We start from the raw sequence: 23078 nt of genomic DNA, 5'->3' as shown, positions 1-23078 counted from the left end.
TCATTCTTTTTGTTAATTAAAATAAATTAAATCAATTTAAATTAATCTTGAAATTTCTTTTAATACTTTTAATAGTGGAATGGCTGCAGGGTCTTATAAGAAAAGTAGGTTTTTAATATTAAATATATATATAAAATTTATAATTTTTTTTTGTTTTAAAACAAATGGTAAAAGAGATAAAAGATTTATTATTTTTTTTATTATAAAAGAGTCATTTGTGTCTTTAATAAAATAATAATTAGTACATCATATATTTTTAATTTAATAAGAATGTTTATCATTGACTTGTATATAATTGTAATATATATATATAATATATATATATATATATATGTATTATATATATATATATAATATATATATATATATATATATATATATATATAAATATATACATTTATTTAATTTTGTTCATATAAATTAAAAAATGAATTAAATGAATTAAATGATGAAATTATAAGTTTATGATTTTAGTTATAATAAACCAAAATGCTATATAAGAAGTTATTTAAATTAATATAAAAAATAAAAATTTATTGCTTTAATGTATAATAATGTTAGGCAATTTTTTGTTATGCAAATATTAAAATCGTAATAATAATAATATAATAATAATATAATATAATAATAATAATAATATAATAATAATAATAATATAATAATAATAATATAATAATAATAATATAATAATAATAATAATAATAATAATAATAATAATAATAATAATAATAATAATAATAATAATAATAATAATAATAAAAGTAAACAAAACTAAAATTATATTAAATTTAAATTAATAAACAAAAATCTCTATAATAATTACACACTAAATTTTAAATGAAAATTTTATCTCGAATCGCCAGGTCTTTATTAGAAATTTAAAATCGGTTAATAAGGATGGAATTTAATTAATTAATTAATAATTAATTTAATAAAATAAAATATTAAGTTTTTAAATCAAATTTTTCCCATACCTAAGTTTTTAAGGAAGTTTTGTTTATAATCCAAAAATTATCAGAAATTTATTAATATATTTCTATGTGTCATACAATTGTGAAGTTCATCAAGTATAAAAAATATGAATGAATATAACAGTCTTAGTTATTATTTTAAATCCATAAAAGTATATATATAATAAAATTAAAAAAAATAATTTTAATTTTCCAATCATTGCTATACCTTTTTATTCTATATCCACACTTTTTTAAATGGTATTTTATGTTTATCTATATACATTTTTCTCAAAAGCATGCAACTTAAAGTCAAAGTTATAGGATTAAATAATGTACTACAATATAAAGCTAATTCACAAAATTATTACTTGATTTTATATAATTAATTTTGGTGCCTAACATACCATTGCATTCTTAATTCGGACCCATAAGAACGGTCTTTCAGCCAAACAATGGCTTGAAGTCACAATGAATAAAAACAATAATAAATAATAATTAGTTACTTAATGAATTTTAATTAATATATTTCTAAAGTTCATTTTCAGCACTTCTTAAGAATTTCAAAAGTTCTTCTTTCCGAGAGCATTATAATAAAAACAAGATTCCTTACTTTAATAGCTTTCCGGTTTGAGAACATCCGCCAGTGAACTTCGTTGTGAGAATACAAATCGCTCACGTTCTACTGTTAATATTGCAAATACTGTTATAGAAAGTTTGGGAGATCGTTGGACCATGTTCGACCATCTGTAAATAATTTATACAGAAAACTATTATTAACATTTTTTTGTGAAACAGTTTGCTTTTTAATTGCGTTATTGGTGCCTAAATATTATATAGAAAAGCTCTAAGGTCATAGGATTTTTAGGCAATACACATTAAAGTTTTTAATAACTTTACTTATGAGACAGAAATGATTAACTTTTCACATTTTTTAAAACGTTGATTTTGTTTCCTAGATACAAAGAATAATAATTTCACTTACACAAATTAATAGTTATCTTTTTGAATATTCTTATATGCTCATATCTGATCCATAGATTGAATTATTCGATAATAGAAAATGGCGGAGGCATTTGGTCTAAATTTAAAAAAAAAATGTCCAGGAGTATTAATCCAAAAATTCTTCTTCAATGCTATCGTAATTCAAGTAAGAGAATATCTTCGCAGAAAAATGAATAGAACTTACAAGCAGCAGTAAGCAACCTTAAGCCTATAAGTATAACTTCGAAAATGTTAGATGATAACCTAAACTTTTGAAAGCGTTAGGGAATGACAGTACTGTAGTATTCGGATAGCTATCAAAAGACTACAGTTCAACATGAAATATGAGAAAATAATCTAATGAATGAATATCTGCTAAAACGACTCAAATGAAAAATCGATTTTCTGGAACGCGTATCGAATCATGCTGTTCACATTCGGTTTTACGAACCGAATGCTATCATCCCTAAAAAATTTTATATTTATTTGTGTGATGTACATTCATATGCACTTTATGTTTTCCTTTTACTTTTGCTCACAAATTCTCCGGAAAATTTCATTGCGAAAACTAATAGTAAATCCGGATATTCGAAGACCTCTGATATACAAAACATCTGATTTTTTTTTTCAATTCCGGAAACTTTGCTGCAATCCGATTAATCGAATAATCAGAGAACTTTGGTAATATCCGAATAATATGAACAACACTAATATAGAAAGCTCAGGGCATGTTTTTTGTGAATGCCATGATCTCGAGAGATAGAGTCTTCACTAAAAAATGTTGTTAGGCATCAATATAAACTCTGGAACAATAAGCATTGAATTGTGCTAAAATTTATATAAACCCTACATATATAGAGTTAAGAATGAAGACTATGTCCAATAGATCCATTCTGGTTGTGGTGCATTTTGACCTCTAATAAGAATTGGCTTTTATCTTGTTTTTATTGAAGATGAGCTTCGAAGTTAAACTAAAAATATTCACAATAATCAAAGTTGACTCGTAATTTTATATATTAATTAAGATAAAAAACTTTTTAATATTTCTACTAAGATTAGAATGTGTTTTGCTGTTAGAAATAACTGATGCAACAAATTATAGTATTGGAGTATCTGAGGAGTTTTCTTGAATTACTAAAGGTACTAGTACTCTCAATATATAAGAAAATGTTTAATTTTGCTTTTGAAGTTCTAGGGATAAGACTTTTATGCTAAATAAATTAACTTTACAGTTGTAGTTTGAAGTAATAGGATTCCTATTAACACAAAATGTCTTATATGATGATAAGTTATAAGAACTTAACAGTTGTTTGGTAATTTTCATTAAACTATTTGGTACTGATAACATAAGAAGGTTAGAGCTTTCTAAATAGTTAGAGTAGTCGCCTGGAGGCGAGACTTATTCTGTATTTTAATCAAAATTCTTTAAGAGTTTTTTAAAATAAATTAAAATGGTTAAGAACACGAAATTCGTTACTGATTTGAAATCTTTAAAATATTAATTATCTCTTCAATATATTACAAAATAATTTCAAGTATATAAAAATTAGCTTCAAGTAATAAACTTTATTGCTCTCTTAAGTTTATAACATATTTTCTAACAAATAAATTATTCAATGACAAAATATATTCAGATTTCAAGGATTAAAAGCTTTAGTTACAAGAAATTTTATCGAGAATTACAATTTACTTTATAAAAAGTTGATGACTGTCATATAGCAACTGCAATAGTTAATTAAATTTATATAAAGTTTAATTGAAATTAATTAAAAAAACATATATTTATACAATAAATGAGATGCAAGACTAAAAATATTGAAGAATATGTATTAAAAACAATAAGTCTTATAGTTAAACGAGTACTCGTAATTAATTTTAATTAAACTCTATGTCCGGTGATATTAAACTTTAACGTATATCTCTCTACTACTCGTAACCAGAAATGATAAATTTATTAATTTCAGTAAATTTTTGTATTATTGCGCACTTCAGCAGGTCCAGTGCACTAAATTTAAGTCGGTAATACCGACTATAATTCGAATTATAATTACAATATATATGCCAGTAATACAGTAAAATTTTACAATAGTTTTTTATATAAATATTTCGTTTTTACAAATGTGAATAATTAATTTTTTTTTCTGTTTACAATTGCTAGTGAAATAATAAATATACATATTTGAGAATTAAAGAAATTAAAAAAAATTTACTAATTAAATTAAGATCATTAGTATATAGCGTATATAAATTCCATAAATTGCATGAATTCAATTATAAATTATTTATATAATTATTTAAATTATTTTAATTGAGCTCCTTTTTTTGAAAAATATAATTTAAAACTAAAGTCGTATCGTATATGACTTTATATATAAATTCCAATATAGAAATCGATATTTGAAATTTAGTTAATATGTTTGCATTTCTAATATACTATTTCTATTTCTAAGTAATTACTTTCAAATCCCTTTATCAAAAGCTCACGATCTTTAAAAATACAGTCAATAACACCTATCTTTGATCATGCTCTATATTTAATATGCGAAAAATAGGTTTTACAGTTCATGATAAGTTCAAGACTTAAGTAAAATAACTTTCTAAGATTACCACACAGAAATTGAAAACTATGGTGGACTGTGAAAAATCCTAATAAGTGTGGCTTTGGCGCAGTTTATTGAAAACAAAAACGATGCTGGAGATGGGTAGAGATGATGTTGCAGGACTTATAGGGCGGTGGTAGGATTGAAGTAGTAAGACTTGTGACAGGCCGTCTAAATCGAAAAGTTAGAAATGCTTTTTAACAAATGTAGACATTCTACAATAATTTGAGAACGAAAATAGTAGTGAAATCAAAATGGCTATACTTGTGATAAGTCATCTGAGTCGAAATTAAAACTTTTACTTTAATCAGAAAGGCAAAAGGCACAAGCTATAGGTTGTTTGTAAAACTTAGTGTCTTATATTCATAGATGTATGTTAGCTGTTGCCAATCGTCGCTGAAATCTACTAATCCAACCAAACCAACTTAAAATACGATGCCTGCGCATTGTTTGGGTACATGGAGAAGCTTTTCCATGTATATGGTAAACAAATATTTTTAAAAAAGTATTCTATATCTCCAGACTAATTGATGTATTGAGTTATGGTATGTACGATTATTTATAAATTATATATATATTATACATATAATTGAAAATTTATATTGAATTTATATTTATATTAATGTATATTAATATATAAATCATTAATACTTTGTTAAATATATATTTCCCAATTTCATTTTATAGAATAAAAAGCTTTATTATCTAATGAAATCTTAATTTAATCATTAAAAATATTTTAACTGTGTTTAAACTGAGGTGTACCATATATTGTAAAAATAATTTAAAATTAATATAGAATATAGATGCGTATATCTCGGTAGATACTTATTTACTAGCAATTGTATACATTGATGTAAATGATTCTTACAATACTATATATGTGAGTATGTTAAGATAATTTCAACGCTTTCAATAAAGGTTTAATTTGCTTTAATAATTTTTCTATAGTTTAATTTATTTTTAATTGTTCTCTTTATACTTTATATAGTATAATGCATAGTTCATAGTTTTCATACGTTACAATAGTGGAATGTATATTTGCGTAGAATTATTAATTTCAAGCTTTACAAATTTTTATTCATTCTCTTCGTTTAACATATTTTCATTAAAGTTTTCTTCAGATTTCACTTCAGATTTATAAGTGTTTAGATACTTTAGTTAAGCGTATAACAAACAATTTTTTTTAATATATTTTATTTTTAATCATTCTTAAAAGATTAGTTGATGCGTCTTTATCGTTACTTTTCCTTCTGTATTTATATTTGTTGTATATGTATATATGTATAATTGCTTTATATATTTTATTATTATAAAATTTATATTATAAACTATTTATAGTTTTTTATGTATGCGCACATGTGTAATTTGTTCGTATAGTTTAACTTAATTGTAATATTCCTGTGCTATCCTAGTTAATACATTGTATAATTCTGCACATATATATATTTTATATAAATTTGTAATTCATAATTATATATATGTTATTCTTAATTATTTAATAATAATTGCTTGCAAGTTTACTTAATTTTGTTATATGATTTTGTCTTTTGTTTAGTTTTGGTTTAGTTTCATTTTCTTTCCTTAATTTAATTTTATTTTCATTTATATATATATATTTTTTTTTTTTTGGTAAATTGGTATTTGCTTATGGTATTTGCTCATTTATTTGAATAAATGAATTTTGCATGATTTGCAGCATTTCTCTTGGTAACGATGCAGTCTGCACAAACCCATTGAACGTACGTTACGGCAGTATCTTGAAGTATCTATGCAAATTGACGTTGAAGCTGTGAACAGAAAAACGAATTTAATTAAACGTGAACTAAGCTAGATATGTCGAACATGTTGCAAGCAATGAGACTAAATGCCAAATGTGCAATTTAGCAGTTTTCATTACTCAAATGTCCAAAATTTTCACACAAATTTGTCACATCTACTAACATTTGGCAATACATGACGGACTCTTGCAGACTTTCATCACGGCCGGTCGTGGTTGATGCTTGCAGGCATTGCCTGCAGGGCGCCGCGTGCCATACCAAACACACTGCAGTATGCGATACTTGATTCCTTGTCGGTTGCAGGGCGCATTGCACTGCAAATATTAAATATTTCAAGAGTTATTTTGTTTATCAATTATCGTATACGATGGTTAATTGACTGATTTAGTGACTTACCTCTGACCATGGTTCAACACGCCAAACACCTTTGCAGCGTTCACTAAAGCATTCCTGTCTTATTATTGGTTTATTGTATTCATCGCAGCCATCCGCTTCGGTGTAGTTTGCATACTCACAATTAACTTCACGTTTCTGTACAGCTATGTTGCGGCCCAGGCAGCGTGATTGAGAGCAGCTTGTCCATTCGCCGGCAATCCATTGGGGACACTCTTGATTACCGCACGTTTCAATTGTGTCCGGTGTACTTAAACCGTAGCTCTCGCAGTTTGTGTTGTCAACAATTTCATACTTTGTCTGCTCGTCGATATTTATGGCATCATTGGTGTGGGCAGGTTCCAACAAACGTACACATGTTATGGACCGATGCTACGGGTTAGCAAAATTGAAATGAAAGGAAATTTAATTAAATGCTTTTTCCAGTGAAAATTGTTATTTTGCATAAAGTTAACCAAATGCATTCTTTGTATCTAATAATTCTTGCTTCCTGGTTAGTGGTCAACTGATAATACAGTTGACTTCGAGAAATAGATTATTTCAATTTATAAATTTATAATAGGTTTTTGAATGCATCAATTTCCTGGCAATTAGTTTCGCATGATTAAATTAAAACTAAAGCAACAAATAAAAATGCTATCAGCTTTCAAGTTAATTAATTAATAAATGGTATGTTTTAGCAATGATAAGAACATAGGTATTTTAAACACTTATATTAAATTTACTTTGAATAAATAAAAGTGTTTTTTAATATTTATATATATTTTTTGATAAATAAGTTATGTTTCATAAACCCGACCAACTAAAAATCTTTAGATCGAAGTAAAAACCTCCCCAGTCTTGTATATTTTCGAAGTTAGTGTCTCTGTGAATGATCGGCTTTGGCAACCAGAAAAAATAGGTTTTAAGGAAGTTACTTCTATGACAGTTTATCAGACTGTTTATCGGTAAAGACGAGAGACCCATTAACCATTAATTACCTGAAATCGATATATATATTCCTCGCAAGAGTCCCTACTTTAGAAGAGTAGAGACTAAATCCATCTTAACCATACTAGAGACTAAAAACACCCTAACAAAATGGAACAGTCATATATACATAGACGAAAACGATATGTATAAACGGTCTGCAATAGGTTCAATATTTCTCAAATAGAGATGAAGTAATATATAATAGAACCTATAAAAATCACTTCCTGAAAATATTGCATACCAAAAATATATATAAATTCTTTAACTCCTAGGAGGAGCATAGAGCTTACCACAAAAGAAAAATGCAAAAAATTTGACTAAGTAGTAGAAATCAAGAAGCATATGCGATGAGAAATTCCAAGGGAGAAATACAATTAATTAACATAAACGGTTAAAAATAATTGAGAATTAAGAAATAATAGTATCGAACAATACTACTAATACTAGCCAAAATCCACACTAAATCCCATAGTATATAGTGTTCTAATCAGTACACTATATACTGAGACAGATCGATATTGAGGAACACTCAAACAGCTTTTAGGTTTACCAATAAACCTGATGTTGTCATAATAGATATACTCAACATAATGTAGATTGATTTAACGACTTTCCAGGGATTTAGTGGCGATATGAAAAAATATATAACTTCAATTGGTAAATATCAATGACTTAATATCATTTTAAAATCTTAAAAATTTGAATAACACCAAGTTATTTAATGCAACAACACCATACCAAAACCAGCAATCAATAAAGTAATAATAGATCTCAATCTTAAAGAGTATGTGGTGATAGAAATGCAGGTACCGAGAAAAACAGCTTACTTTATTAAAGAAGTACTACTACTGAGGCATAAAACACATGGTTTAATGCCCGGAAAGTTTAAATACTACTCAATGGACTGTGGAAAAGTTGAATAATAATAATGACAATATATATCCAATATTGATAGAATATTGATAGAAATATTGATAGAAATGCTGTGGTACTATAAATTTTGTGGAACTTCAAAAGCCAGCTCTCAGCAGACAATCTAATGTTTCAGGATTTCTAATAAAGGAAGTAATCTATCCAATCTTAATAAGAAAGGGTATCGATAAAAACTGTGATAATATAAAGATTAATAATAAATTTCCATACCTTATACATCATTATCTTATTAGCATGCTTTAACAGAATGATTAACTAAATACTAATAGAAACATAATAGTTGTTTCAAAGTATGAGAAGTTGCAAGGAGCAAATGATTATTGAACAGGTCATTAACGGAAAACCAAAAAATAAAGTCGTGTGTAGTAAGTTTGAGTAGAAGAGACACTCATATTAAATAATAACAAACTATATATAAATTTTGAGGCCCTATGCTCCACTGGGAGTTAACGGAACAAAGAAGAAGAAGAAGATATATAAATTTTAATTTCAATTAGTTTTGAAATCTATGGTTCTAAATGGATCGATACTAGTACCTTAGAAGAGAAGATATTTCGTTAATATTCCTTCCGGTAGTTAATTAATTGGTAAAAATCTGAATAATGTTCTGCTATATTAGGATTATTCTAAGTTATTATGGTTACACTGGGACCTGCAAACTACAGGTTCGTTTTTAAGTAGTAGTACTCCAATTGCTCTGTTCTCATTGGAGATGTTAATTTAATAATAAGGAAATTGAATTATAGATGATTGTCGCCTTTTAAGTGATTAATGAATATTGACAGAGCGCATATGGATATTTTCTTCTTACTCCTCTGACCCAAAATTGTCATAACAGGCTCTGAAATATTATCTCTTTTTGATCAATATAGTTTTTAAATAGGCAGTGAACTGTTGGTACATCGTTCGTACAGTATTCTGAAGAATCGTATAGTTAAGACACAAAAGCGAAACAAAATGATATGTTTCAGAATACCATTCATTGAATGCAACTATTGTTCAGCTATTCATATTCAATAGAGGCTTTATGTACATATATGATTGCTAGCAGCTAACTAGGGGAATATCAGTTGAATATTAGTCAACACAGTTAACACAGGAAGCAGAACATTCACCAAAATTGATTTATATGCAATTATGCATAAGTATTTCTGCAAATAACCATAATATCTCACTCTCTTTCTGTAAAATTAAAATTTTCCCTGAAGTGATATTGCATATAATATATATATAGTTTATACAATTAAACATAAATGCATAAAACCTTAAATCGCATTCGCCTAAAGTGATGAAACGCTAATGTACTGTAAAAGAAAAGCAATTACATCGTTTTAAAGATAATCCCATAGATTGAAGAATTGCTTAACTAGCGGCAAATCAATTACGAAAAAAGTCAATTTGTAACGTTTTAGTAAACAAAGAAAGAAAAAGTCTTCTTTAGTTTACGATTATTCTCTTTCCTTGTCTGCTCGATTCATTGTTTCAATAAAATATTTTTATACCAAGTGGCTTGGAGCAGAACTTTCGTTCAAGGAGCTCGTCCAAACAATAGACTTCAAATTGCAATTCATCCGCAATACCGATAATCTTATATGAGAAGCTAATTTGTTGATAATTGTCAAAAGTGCATTTCTGCAAATTTTATCTTCCATAGAACATGGATGGCAAAATTTCGTAGACGAAAGAAACATGCTGACAAATCATAAAAGCAGTAATGCGGTTTAGGTACGGGGCAAAGAGGTAGCGACTATTGCTTAACTGCAACTGGCCGAATAATGTGCAGCCTTCTAAGTTACTTAGAAAAATGTAACCACATCGCAACCTACAGATTCACAGATTCAATGCAATTCGACACATTGGTACAAAAATTTTTGGCTTTTATTTATTAGACAAAGCGACAAAAAAAAATTTGAAAAAAAAATAGAGTAGTTTTACTTACTTTGAGTCCTGTGCCCGTTGTGCCGCACTTCTGTGTACATTCAGTCCAATCACTTGGTACCCATTTATATGTGATAATTTGTTCCATCTTCGTAGCAGTGCTATCGGCAACATGGCTGTCGCTCCAATGTCCTTGCCAACGTGCATGCGGCGATTGCGGTAAGTTCTGTGACTGTGTGAGAGTGTGAGTGTGCTGAGATTTCGCTATTATATCCGATGCTGCAGCATCGTCATGCTCGTTACTGGGTAATGTCGTTATGGTTTTAGTGATAATTTGAGGCTTTGCCGGCTCATCCTGCTCGAAACCCTCAAAATCGATGCCAAATTGTAAGCCTTTGTCATGCAGTAAATGCTGTCCTCGCAAGTTGTTGTTGCTGCTAAATTTCTGCCATAAGTACTGCAATCGGCAATAGACCGTCGACAAAATGGTGGCAGTTAAATGAAAATGCATTCAATGTTTTAGTAGTGCCAAGGTAATCGAAAAGTTGACAGCAAAAACATAAATAAGAAGAGAAGATATATCGAAAATGCAATTTAAATAAATACTTATATTGATTTGGATTCGGGACACCTTAAGGTTTGATGGAAAAAACTATAAAGCTTAAATAATAAAGAACTAAGTTTTTTAAGAGCGATGCAGTTAAGTGTAGTAAATTTTTATTTGCATAGATGAATTAAAAAAGTATTAATTTTTTCATAAGCTGGAAGTTTTTATAAAAAAAAATTAATGTTATTTTAACTATTTAGTTTTTACAATAATTTATATATTTGTTTGATTAAGAATAAAGTTATATATAATATATATAATATATTTTATAATATATATATAATAACATATATATACAATATATATAATAAATTATAAAAAAAGTAATTAAATACATATTATAAATAAAATATAAAGAGGTTTCTCGAACAACAACAACAACAAAAGTGCATTTTATATTATTTTAATTAATTGAATTTTTAGTTTCGAGTATTGCCAAACACCAATCATCAATGGTCTTGGAAATAACTGTTGTATTTAATTATTCATAAATAATTTTTTAAGACTGCAAGTACCAGGAATCGAACTCGTGCCCTGCCAAATTTGAAACTCAGAGTCAGCGCAGCTTAACTAACTGACCCAAAGCCGTTATTGACTTTTATCTTCGCACATTTTTCTAGAGTTTTTTTATTTTGCTGTGAAAGTTTTATTAACAAATTCACTAGCTATATTTATATTAGATAATAAAATAAAATAAAATAGAATATATGAATACATATAAATGCATATATATTTTTTTTTTAAAATTAAATAAAGTTTTAGATACATATGATAATTTTCTGAATAATGTTTCCTAACATTAGTAGACTCTACCTTAAAGACTTCATGAGATACTTTGTTGAAAATTTGTTGGACCGTTCATTGGTAAAGAAGAAGGGTCTAATAAATGCATTAAATTAAACAGGATAGATTTTTTTCTTTTTCTTTAAATTTTCTGTGAAGACTGTGTTAATGAAACAATCAATAATCTCTAATATTGGGCTGCGAGAGAATATCTGCTAACCTGCCACAGTAAACAACCAACTCTTAAAATTACATCACCTATAATATCCATAGTTTTGTCTTTTAATAAAATAAACAGATTTTAGTGAATTGACTTAGATAAGCTTTTTCAATATCGAATTTTGAATTTTTAAATAGTTACATAGGGGGATATGTGAGGCGTAAGCTTTGATTATAAATGTTCTGTATAAGAAGAGATTATTTGGTTTATAGTAATATTGAGCATAGATGAAAGAATATATATACATACAAAATTTACATAAATTTTTATACATACATATCTACACATTTCTATACACATATATAGCATTTTGAAGACTTTCCGACTGGTTTGATAAGGTTTATGTTGTGTAATAGGTATTTAAATAATATATAAAAGATATGTGTGTAAAAATATTTATATTATTTGTTAATTTTAAATAGGAATAGTAACTTATTTATTTAAAACACATATTTCGTCGTACTTCGTAGACCATTTTCAGAGCAATATTTTTTCAAAACTGAAATAAAAGGGGTAAATAGTTATTTCATCATATATATGATTTGTACCTTTAAATAAATTTAATTCAAAAAATACACTCTATTGAAATTTATAACATTTCATATGTTTAAATAACTCAATAGTCTTAATTTTAATAACGTTTTAATATAGTTTTAATAACTGTCACTGTAACCTAAAATACTGATTTTTTGGTTGTGTTAAAATAATAATAATTACACCTCTACTTTTAGAAACTCAGTAAGATTCTTCAACAGTTAGTGCTGATCTTGACTTGTAAGATGTTTCATACCTTAAACTCGATCCTTTTTATGCCTAGAAGTCCAAATTACTTACGGTAGCTGACTATGGAGATTATTGTGCAGTCAAAATAAAATTTGAAAACTAGTCTATCGATTATCTATCTTAATGTTTTACTATCTATCTTAACGTTTTGTAAAAGACTACGGCTTCAGAGCTATTTATTAATTTTGATGGGCAATAGTCACTATCGTTCATCGCCTATCACAGTCAAATGGCGTCAATATTATAACAAATGGTGGTATATGATATATTTTGACCATTCGAGGTTAATGATAATAAAGGTTAATGGTTAAATTTTAATACAACCGATTTATTAAGTGAGCTTGATAATTTCATTTCTCCAATTGAGTGGAGAATTTTTCTAATTTGAAAGTGCTTTGTTTAGACAATGTCTCTGTTAAAGACTACGGCTTCAAAGGCATTCATTAATTTTGACGAGTAATAGTCACCATCGCTCATCGACTATCACAGCCAAATGGCGTCAGTATTACAACAAATAATGGTACTTGCCATCTTTTGAATATTCATGGTTAATGATAATAAAGGTTAATGACCTAAATGACTTTATTTTATTTCTGCAATTATGTGGAGAATTTTTTTAATTAGAAAGAACTTTGTTCGACAAAGTCTCTGTCAAAGGCGAGTGGCTTCTAAAATTCACTTATAAAACGTCATGACAGGCTTATATACAAGAATAACAGCTGCCATTATTTGAAATATAGATGCAGTCTTGCTAACAGGTTCTGAGCTATAATAGATTTATATAGGGTGCAGATCTAAATAAATTACAACTATATAAACTTTACAATTGAACCAATTTGTAAAGTATCATAAAGTCATGAAATTTTCGATTTCTACTTTTCAACTCCACTTAATTTTTAATAAAATTAGTATACTTTACGTATTTGTCTATACTTCATTTTAATTACTTAATTTTGGTCTACTATTGCTGATGACATTTATATTATTATAATTATTATTATGGTAATCTCACCACACAAGGTATTGGGACTCACACATGCCAAGAGCCCGGTACGTTACTGTTGGAGAAACAATGCGGAATGAATATTAATAGCTTTCAATAAATTGAAATGATTCAACCTCTAGTCACAAGTCTTTATTGTGTACTTTCGTTATATTGGTATGGAATGAATAAAACGTTCAGCCATTATCTATTCCTATTCGCAGCTTATGTAAAAGTATAAAAGTATCGACTGGATTATAATGTAGTAGGTATATTCTGTTTGGCTGCAATGGATTTGTTTGATGGCTGAATTATGTAAATATAGCCCGCTGTATTGTTACGAATATAAACACAATGGTTTTTGTAATTAAATTTTGTAGGTTTTTGGAATTGCAAACTTACGTGACGCCTATTTTAAATTTCGACTCCGTTGAGAAGTGTTTTTGACTTACATTTTTTTATTTTTATTTTTATTTTTATTTTTGTTGATGTTAATTCAGTGCACACAATTGCTTTTACTGTTTTTCTTGTTATTGCTATTTTGGTGCCTAGTAAATTATGAAGAAGTCACAAGGCCACTGTTCAATATTTGGTTAGACGTTGTACATAACCCACAAAATAATGGCAGCAGCATGAGTAGCAAAGGCGGTAACATAAGTTCAAGTGCTTATGCAATAAGCAACAGGAGTCAAAATCGAATTCAGTGAAGTACCACAATAACAACGGCAACTATATTAGCAGTAGAAATTATAACAACAACAACAACAACAACAATAGTATGAACAACAACAGTACTGTTGCAGCTATTGCAATAGTAATGGCATCAATGAGAATTTAAGATAAATAATTGCAAAATATTTGTGGTGTTGCAGAACGTTTTAACGTAACAGAAAATAGCAATTACTGCAGTCAGCATAGCAACATGTATGCAGGCTAGAATACGTACACTTCATGGCACAACTTATGGCATTTGAGAGCGATTCTCAAATGTTTATCCGAGAGTGGCAAACATCAATTGTTTGGCCAGCAGCAATAAAACGTTGCTGCAGGGCTGTAGGGTTGCAATGAAATTGCTGCTGCTACAGTTGTTAAGTGAATTGCGAAGTAGGCTTAGAACTTTTCTATGGTTTGTTAACACCCTTTTGGGTTATTTGCTGCATTGTTATTATACAGACGTTGTTGTTATTGTTGCTTGATTTTATTTCATTTGTATAAAGTCAGCAGCATGGTGTATACGTATAAGTTACAACTACACTGTGTCGATGATTTCCCTGGGGTCACTTGTAAAACAACTACAACAACAACACAAACAACAACAACAACACCAACAACACCAACAACAACAACAGCAACTACAGCCATAGCTACACCTAAAACGAAAACAGTTTTCGTCAGTCTCAAAAATAAATACCTCTACGAAAATGCATAAGAAACAAAACAACATTTTTTGGGTTTGCTGACATTGTAGTTTCAATTGCAATTGCAAATGCAATTGCAATTGCACTTACCTCACATGACAATTGTATTTTTATACAGGATGCATTCATTCACTGTTGTTGCTGGGCAGGTGTTAGCGTAGGCTGTTGCAGTTGCAGTTGCACATGCAATTGCAGCTACACATTCAGTTCACATTCGTTCAACTGCATAAAACACTCATACGCAACATAAGCTGTTACTAGACAGTAAATACACTTGAAAAGTACATGGTGTACAAGCACACAAGCACACAAGCACACCAGCTCACAAGAACTTTACAGTGTACATGCGACCACTGATGCAATTATAGTTGCTATTTGCAAATTCGAGTATTTAACTTTGACACGCATCGTTGCTTTCAGGCTATTGGTTTCACAGATTGCACTGCCACGTATCGAGCACCGAGCGTATTTACACGGTAAAAGCAACGCAAAACCGAAGGAAATCGAAAAATTTCCCGCAATGTTTGAGGGCGTTGTGGGCTGTTAGGGACTGTTAGGTACTGTAGTGCGACGTTAGGTGTTGGCAGTAGGCAATCATTTCGCATTTCTAATTTCCATTTCACATGTAAATCGCTTATGTATGCATATATGCGGTTGGCTATTAGCGTTGTGCAAGTTGATCAATGCCTGTGCCTTGGAATGGCAATGTCCTCTCTTCGATATTCCGACTTTATGCATTTTAAGCGTAGTTGCAATTTAGAACTGCAATTTAGCTAAATCTGCAACGTATCAATAATGAAAAGTTAATTTTGGATTAGAGTGACACGTGAAGAGAAACAAGAAATGGTATGAGAGATATTCAGCAATGCCAATGATATTAAAGAGGGGTAAGTACTAATCAGTACCGAGGTTTTTGATGTTTAAAGTTTAATTAGTTAGTATAATATTATTTAGTTTTTGTAATAGTTATTATAAACTTTTCATCACGAAATAGAGATGTTTATATAAAGAAGGCGATATAATTCTTCGGCTGATAAGTTCGTAGGATGAACCACTAGAAGCAGTATGAAAGAGTAAGAGGGGTTTGATTGTTTCCAGTTAAATTAGTTGGTATAACACTATTAGATTTTGTAATAGTTATTAAACTCTTTGTTATGAAATAAATATGTTTATATAAAGAAGACGATATAACACATCGGCTGATAAATTTGAAGGATGAACCATTGGAAGCAGAAGCAGTATCAAAGAGTAAAATGGATTTGAAGGTTTAAAGTTTAATTAGTTATATATTATAATATTATTAGTTTTTGTTATAGTTATTATAAACTTTTCATCACGAAACACAGATGTTTATATAATGAAGGCGATATAACATATCAGCTTGTAAGTTCGTAGTATGAAAAACTGGAAGCAGTATCAAAGAGTAAGTGGGGTTTGGAAGTTTGAAGTTAAATTAGTTAGGTGTAATTAGTGTAACCGTTAATAGACTTTTCATAACAAAAAAAAATATTTATATAAAAATTATGATACAATACGTTAGCTAATAAGTGCATGGAATAATTAATGAATTCAAAACAATTTTATTTTTTGAGTTATAATTGCTAATTGATTGGAAAAAATATTGCAACAGCAAAAGTTTAACTTAATAAGTGCGATCTGAACTTTGCTATATCCAGACAAATGATAGAGTCTGGATAACTTCAAACGCTTCAGTACAAACATGGATAATGCCGAAGGCGCTGATCTTCTAAATATCGCTGGAGACATCAAAAAATTTAAAAACAGGTCACAAAATTATTTTGGCAAGCCGTAAAGTGAACTTACAAGAGATAGCTGACAACTAAAGATTTCAAAGAAATGTGCAGTCTTCATGTTGCATGGACATTTGTGATATCTACTCTTTTCTAAGTTTGGGTCATGTTTACTGACAGTTGCCCAAAAACAAAAAAAAAACAACTTGTCGATGATTCTACGACCTGTTTGGAGATAAATAAAATATTTTTTGAATCAGTATCGACAATACTTAGATTCATCAATTCATTCCAGAGATAAATCGACAGTCAGTTAAGTGGACAGCAGTAGTCGAATCGCGCTCAAAATTATAACGTTTACACTAAAGCTATTTTAAAGCAGTATTTAATGAACAACTATTAAATACCAGCAATAGTGAAGAACTGATCGCTACATGGCAAAACTGGGTTAGGAAATCGCAAAACAATAATCCCATATGAAGAAGAAAAAGTTCTTTTCCACCAAGACCATGAGCCGTGACCATGAGCAGTTTTACTTCGAACTGCTTCTGAACCCTCCGTACTCACCAGATTTGGACCCTAACTGTTACTATCTGTTCGAACACCTTAGAAAATGCAAAAGTCAGGGAAAGAGATTTGGATTCGATGAAAAAGTCTATGATGAATATCATGTTCTATATGTCAAAAGCCAACATTAGCACATTTATTAGAGATTTCTTTTAAGATCTAGGAACAGCAACAAGCAACAGAGTGTAGCAAAGAGAGTAGAATTCTGTATTACAAGACCAACTGTAGAAGCTAGTTTCGGAAAAACATAGAAATATATCTATATTTCTATGTTATTCTATACTTAATACAGACACGATTATGTTTTTTTTTTTTGGAAACATTTGCGTAGATGGAGGGATATGGAGGGATATTATACGGTGAACTTACAACTCATAGCTCAACCTCTCTAAAATTATGTGTATTTCATATTTTTTGACTAAAAAGACGGTTTGTGTTTATATTTATTTATTTATTTATATGTAACAGTTTGCTTTTCTTTGATGGTGCATATTTTAATTTTTGGGGCGTAACACCAAAAAGTATTTTTTCGATAACTTTAAATAGAATGTATATCTAGTATGTATTTGAATAAATTTTTTTTATATTTCAATTTGCAACCAATTCACTTCTTCGTTAAAATATTTTGCAAATAAAATATATTGATTTTTAATTGGATGTTCCATCAAAATTAACAGACCAAAGTTTTGCACTCTGAATGAAAATTACAGACAAAAGTAAGTACTTTTGAAATGAAATAAAAATAAGTATGTGATTTTGTATTAAAATTTTAGTTTTCGTATCTTCAATTTGTTATTTGGCAAGTCATAAAAAGGAAAAAAAATAAATAAAATAAGAAAAAAATAGTTAAATTTTAAGTATTCTGAATTATTGAAAAATAAAGTTGCGAGTGTAGACTACAGAACATGCGTCCATTTGATCCTTTGAAGATTCTATTGATTAATTGACATGTCCTGTATTCTAATGCTTTAAAAACTAAGCTTTAAACCATTGTGCTTTGTTTAATAGACGAACATACATAACTTTCAAATTGCAGAATTTGGTTAAAATAAGCCAGTGGAGAAGGTACAATTCAAAGGAAAGAACACTTTTTAAAGATTGGTATTTATACTCAGATCAGTTATTTTCAATTGAATTTGTATTTGCTTCGATAAGGTTAATTTTTATCGTTTATATATAATATAATTTTAACTGTATATTACTGTTAAAATTTCATGATATTTGGTTCAGCAAAAGTTGAGTTATTGCTTCTACATTCAGATTTTTCAGGCAGAGGTCCATGCCTTAGAGCTATGTATGAGAGCGTGCCTATGCAGGGGTATCCGAGATACCAAAATATGCATTCTTTCGGACAGTAAGTACCTTTAAAATCTTAAGCAAACTCTTCATTCCAATCAAAGTTGGTCTGGAAATGCTTTCAACTTCTTAATACTCTAGCATGGAGGAACTATGTTACTCCTATGTGGGTACTGGCACATGAAGAGCATGAGGGCAATGAAATAGCAGACTCCCTATCAAACAAGGGTGCATGCATTCCTTTCATTGGTCCAGAGCCCTTCTGCGTGGTAATAAAAAGCTTCACAAAAAACTTATTATGTGAACGGGAGAAACAAAATATATTTGAGTACTGCAGAGCCCAAATGGACATGCGACAGTTAAGAAGATTCATAGATCCTGAATACATCAAATTTAACGCCATCCTTAATCTTAGCAGAAACAATATTGACTTCTTGCAAGACATTGTACACTCAATCACCAAATGAAGAATATAGGTGTGGTAGAAAGTGATTTTGGATCTTTGGGCAAAACAGTTTTTGATCAAATATAGGGAATGAGTTGTGATTATAGTAGTTGTTTTTGATGTATTAAGATAGTTTATGGTAATGTAGTAGTCTGTGGCTTATGGTAGCAGTTTGAATGGAAACAAAATATTAAAATAACATGTTTTTATTTTGTTTCAATAGCTTTTCTGCAGCGCATAGTTCTATTAACTATTGTTATAGACTGTGTTTTGTGGTTAGTGTTTGTGGTCTATGGTTATGCTGGTAGTTTGAATGAGTAAGATATATTAATATAGGTAATTTGTTTCTTTCTTTTGGTCATTAACGTTTTTAACAGAAATTGAAATACTCAATAATGCCCGCCTTAACGTTGGAAACATGGTATTTTTATTGTAGCGTAATATTGTGTCATATTTTTAGAGAGTTGATTGCGGGCTATCATTCTTCAGTTTCTGTAGAAAGTCTCTTTGTCATAGTGTTACCAATATAAAAATATGTTCAAAAATTGATTTTTGCCATTTTTTAGAAATTCTTATTTAAGTAAAAAATATTTAAAATATTATTCCTTACTTTGCACTATTAATAAAGTTTTAATTATTCCCTATATTATATTATAATTCTAATAAATTCCATAATTTGTGGGTTACCTTTATATAACTACTCAAAATTATAGGGAAGCAGAAACGATGTCAAATATAGAAATCATAATTAATTATCAGTCAAACAGAAAACTTCTCATTTCCTGTGGTTGACTTAAATCCTTGCGTTATGCTGTTGCCTTTCTGGCAACATTCAGCGTAGTGCTTATGAGGAACAAGATAGAAGATAGAAGATACTAGATACAAGATATGCAACATAAAAATTGTATTAAAGGTGGCAGATATGATTAAATATGGATTTCAGACAACTTGAGCGTATAAACAAATTTTTTTTTCACATCCTTCTAGTGTCTGTCATATCAAATCACACATTTAAACTGCAATTGTCGAATGCATGTGTGCGAAGGACATGTTTGCGTTGTTTGTTGTGTTGCATTTTCAGTTCGTTTAAGGATTTTAATATTTTAGTTGTAAGCTGACGTTAATTATGTGTACGTACTTTTTGTGGCAGATACAAGGATGTGCGTACATTTGGTGGTGTCTATGAGCACCTAATGTCGTTATCGTTTCCTTCAAAGCATAAAAAAGCGTTACGCCAGCACGATTTTTATTGCACAAACCAAACATACCAATTTCAAAATTTTGATATCCTTGCAACTGCAACTGCAGTCGTAACTGCAAGTTCTGTTGAGTGTGTATATATCTCCGATGTTAGAACGCGGTGATGTGTGCAATGGCTTAGCTTTTTACGTGGTTTGTTTGTTAAGGAATATTTGTACAGTTACGACCATAAAATCATTGCTAGTTAGCAGAGAGAATCTTATGCGCTTAACGATGTCATAAACAATTCAAATAAGGTAATCATTTTCTTTATCTTTATTCCATTATTTTATGTAGTTTTCATATTTTTTTTTTTTAAATTCCTAATGGTAAAAATAGTTAAAATTTTTTTTTTTTACAGCACTGCGTTTGGATTGAATATATCTTGAAGCTGCGACTTACTGCAGTTCATGGCTTAATGTGCATTTTTTATATAAAATTTACTGCAATACAAACAACGACGTTTTGTCAAAATAAGTGAAATAATTTTTGAAGCTTATGAAGAGATGGGAATATCTTCATTTTTATCGGTTCGTTAGACTAAAATTTTTATAAAATTATTTTGACAAATAATAAAACTACTCAGAAAATATAGTTGTTCATTTTGTTTTTTTAAATTAAATCTTTGAATGCAATAGTGAATATTGAAGTGTTGGTATAAAATATTTAAAAAAACCTGTGATAGGTAAACGACTGATTATACGATTTTTAAGGAGCACCAATATTTAACCAAATATCACTAAATATTATGCATTTTCATATTTAGTATTAATTATGCTTAGTACTATATGTAGCGGGTGACAATAATAAAGATAACTTTTAGCAGCCGAATTCTTCAACTGTGGTTGATCCAAAAGATATAGAAGTTAATTTTGAAAGATGTAGACCATACGTAATACGAGAGAAATTTAATAGAAATTCTAGACATTTCATTAGGCACGGCACAGTAAGATACATAAAATTCTAAAATTTAAAGGTTTTGGTTTCAAGAAAATCTGATATACTTAAGATGTGATAAAAAATTCCTTACTGTAAAAGGAATTTGGGTACATCGTCCCGAGGTTTTTCAGCTTTAAAGTAAGTTTGCATCAAGCAATCTCCAGGGAAGTTTTAAGTATTTGTGTTGTGTTATATAAATGGAATTTCGATAAAACTGATAGAACTGATAAAATAATAAACCTAGATGTTTATTGCTATCTTTTAAAATGATTGAATGTAAAAATTTATGAAAATAGACATGGTCCGTTGAAATAAAGTCATTTTCTACTAAGACATCGGTGAACACAATGTGATTTGCTTATTAAATTCTCTCTAATATTTGGTTCTTGTCAAATGGAATATGGAGTATGAAGTTTCATAAAACGAAGCGATCAAAGTTATCAAAACAAGATATTTTAAAGAATATTCCGAAAACCATTGCAGAGGCTTAATTTATAATTATATATATTTAAGTATTTATAATTTATATTATAAATTAAGTATACAAAAGTTTATGGAATTTATATTTAAAACAAATTTTTTTAATTAATGATTCATTAATAATTCATTAAACCTACTAAACTTATTTTCAGCATTTGTTTAGACTAGAAGCTGTAATATATGTGCCAATATTTTTAACCATTCTTTTTGTGAGTTGACCTATGTGTTGTGATTGATTAGTTCAAAAACTAAGAGACAAATTTCCAAGATGAGGAAACGACCATGCACATTCTTTGTGACTGTCCAGCTTTAATAACGCACAGAAGAAACCTGTTCATAAAGAATTTCTGTCACCAGAGAGCAGCTTAAGAACTCTTCTCTAGATTTAGTTCTAGACTTTATTCACAAAGCTTTAAGGGGCTTTGTTTAATGAATAGTGAAACTGATGCAATAGGACTTTTCTGGCCGCAGTACCGGCTGTGGGGCAATTTTCACGTCTAGTCTTTTAATATTAATATTAAGAGACAAATTTATTAACAAAAGAATTTTGTCAATTTATCAAAAGGCAGGAATCGTTAGACTGATAGAACTCGTTATGGAATTAACATATATTCCTAACCACGTGAAGGATATCATAAATATACAAAATATTCTAAATTTGAGAGTTATGTACAGTTATGTCCCAGAGAAATGTTTAAAGCATTTAAAAAATTACACATACAACATATAATTTTTATCCTTTCATCTATGCTATTATCTATTATAACGCAATCCTATTAAGGAAATTTTCAAGCAATGTAGAAATTTAAACTCTTTCTGATGGGTCTTAAATTCTTTCGTTCGTTTTTATAGTTGATGCAATGAAAATATCTATTTATATTGTGATAGACATAGGAAACTCGGCTACACTTTTAATACTTTTAAACATGTCATTATGTCAAAGTCTTTGCTTAAAGGTGCCCGCCAGATACAAGTGCTTCACAAGTGACAAGTTACGAAAAAAGTTAATGCTAATTTACCTATGCGCTTCCACTTTGACACGCATCAGTACATGAGACAATTTCAAACGTAGAAGTT

At 29.0% G+C, this 23078-nt stretch overlaps 1 protein-coding gene across 3 annotated transcripts in view; it reads right to left on the bottom strand.

The window, feature by feature from the left end:
- Positions 1–6123: 6123 nt before the first annotated feature.
- The window catches only part of LOC119687942 (protein madd-4), a 115733-nt gene continuing 98778 nt past the window's right edge, over positions 6124–23078 (bottom strand). Inside the window, exons 15-18 of one of the 3 annotated variants that reach the window (XM_038102504.1) lie at positions 10553–10936; positions 6712–7080; positions 6479–6629; positions 6124–6324 (exon numbers count right to left, since the gene is read on the bottom strand). In XM_038102504.1, the coding sequence (XP_037958432.1) occupies positions 6200–6324; positions 6479–6629; positions 6712–7080; positions 10553–10936 (1029 nt within the window). In that variant the 3' untranslated portion in view covers positions 6124–6199. Of the gene's footprint in view, positions 6325–6478; positions 6630–6711; positions 7081–10552; positions 10949–23078 lie in introns of all 3 variants that reach the window. The other 2 variants (XM_038102505.1, XM_038102503.1) reach the window with 2 other exon arrangements.

The sequence above is a fragment of the Teleopsis dalmanni genome, chromosome X (assembly GCF_002237135.1).
Source record: "Teleopsis dalmanni isolate 2A chromosome X, ASM223713v2, whole genome shotgun sequence".
Classification (NCBI taxonomy): domain Eukaryota; kingdom Metazoa; phylum Arthropoda; class Insecta; order Diptera; family Diopsidae; genus Teleopsis; species Teleopsis dalmanni.
This window is presented reverse-complemented; position numbering and strand designations above follow the sequence as displayed.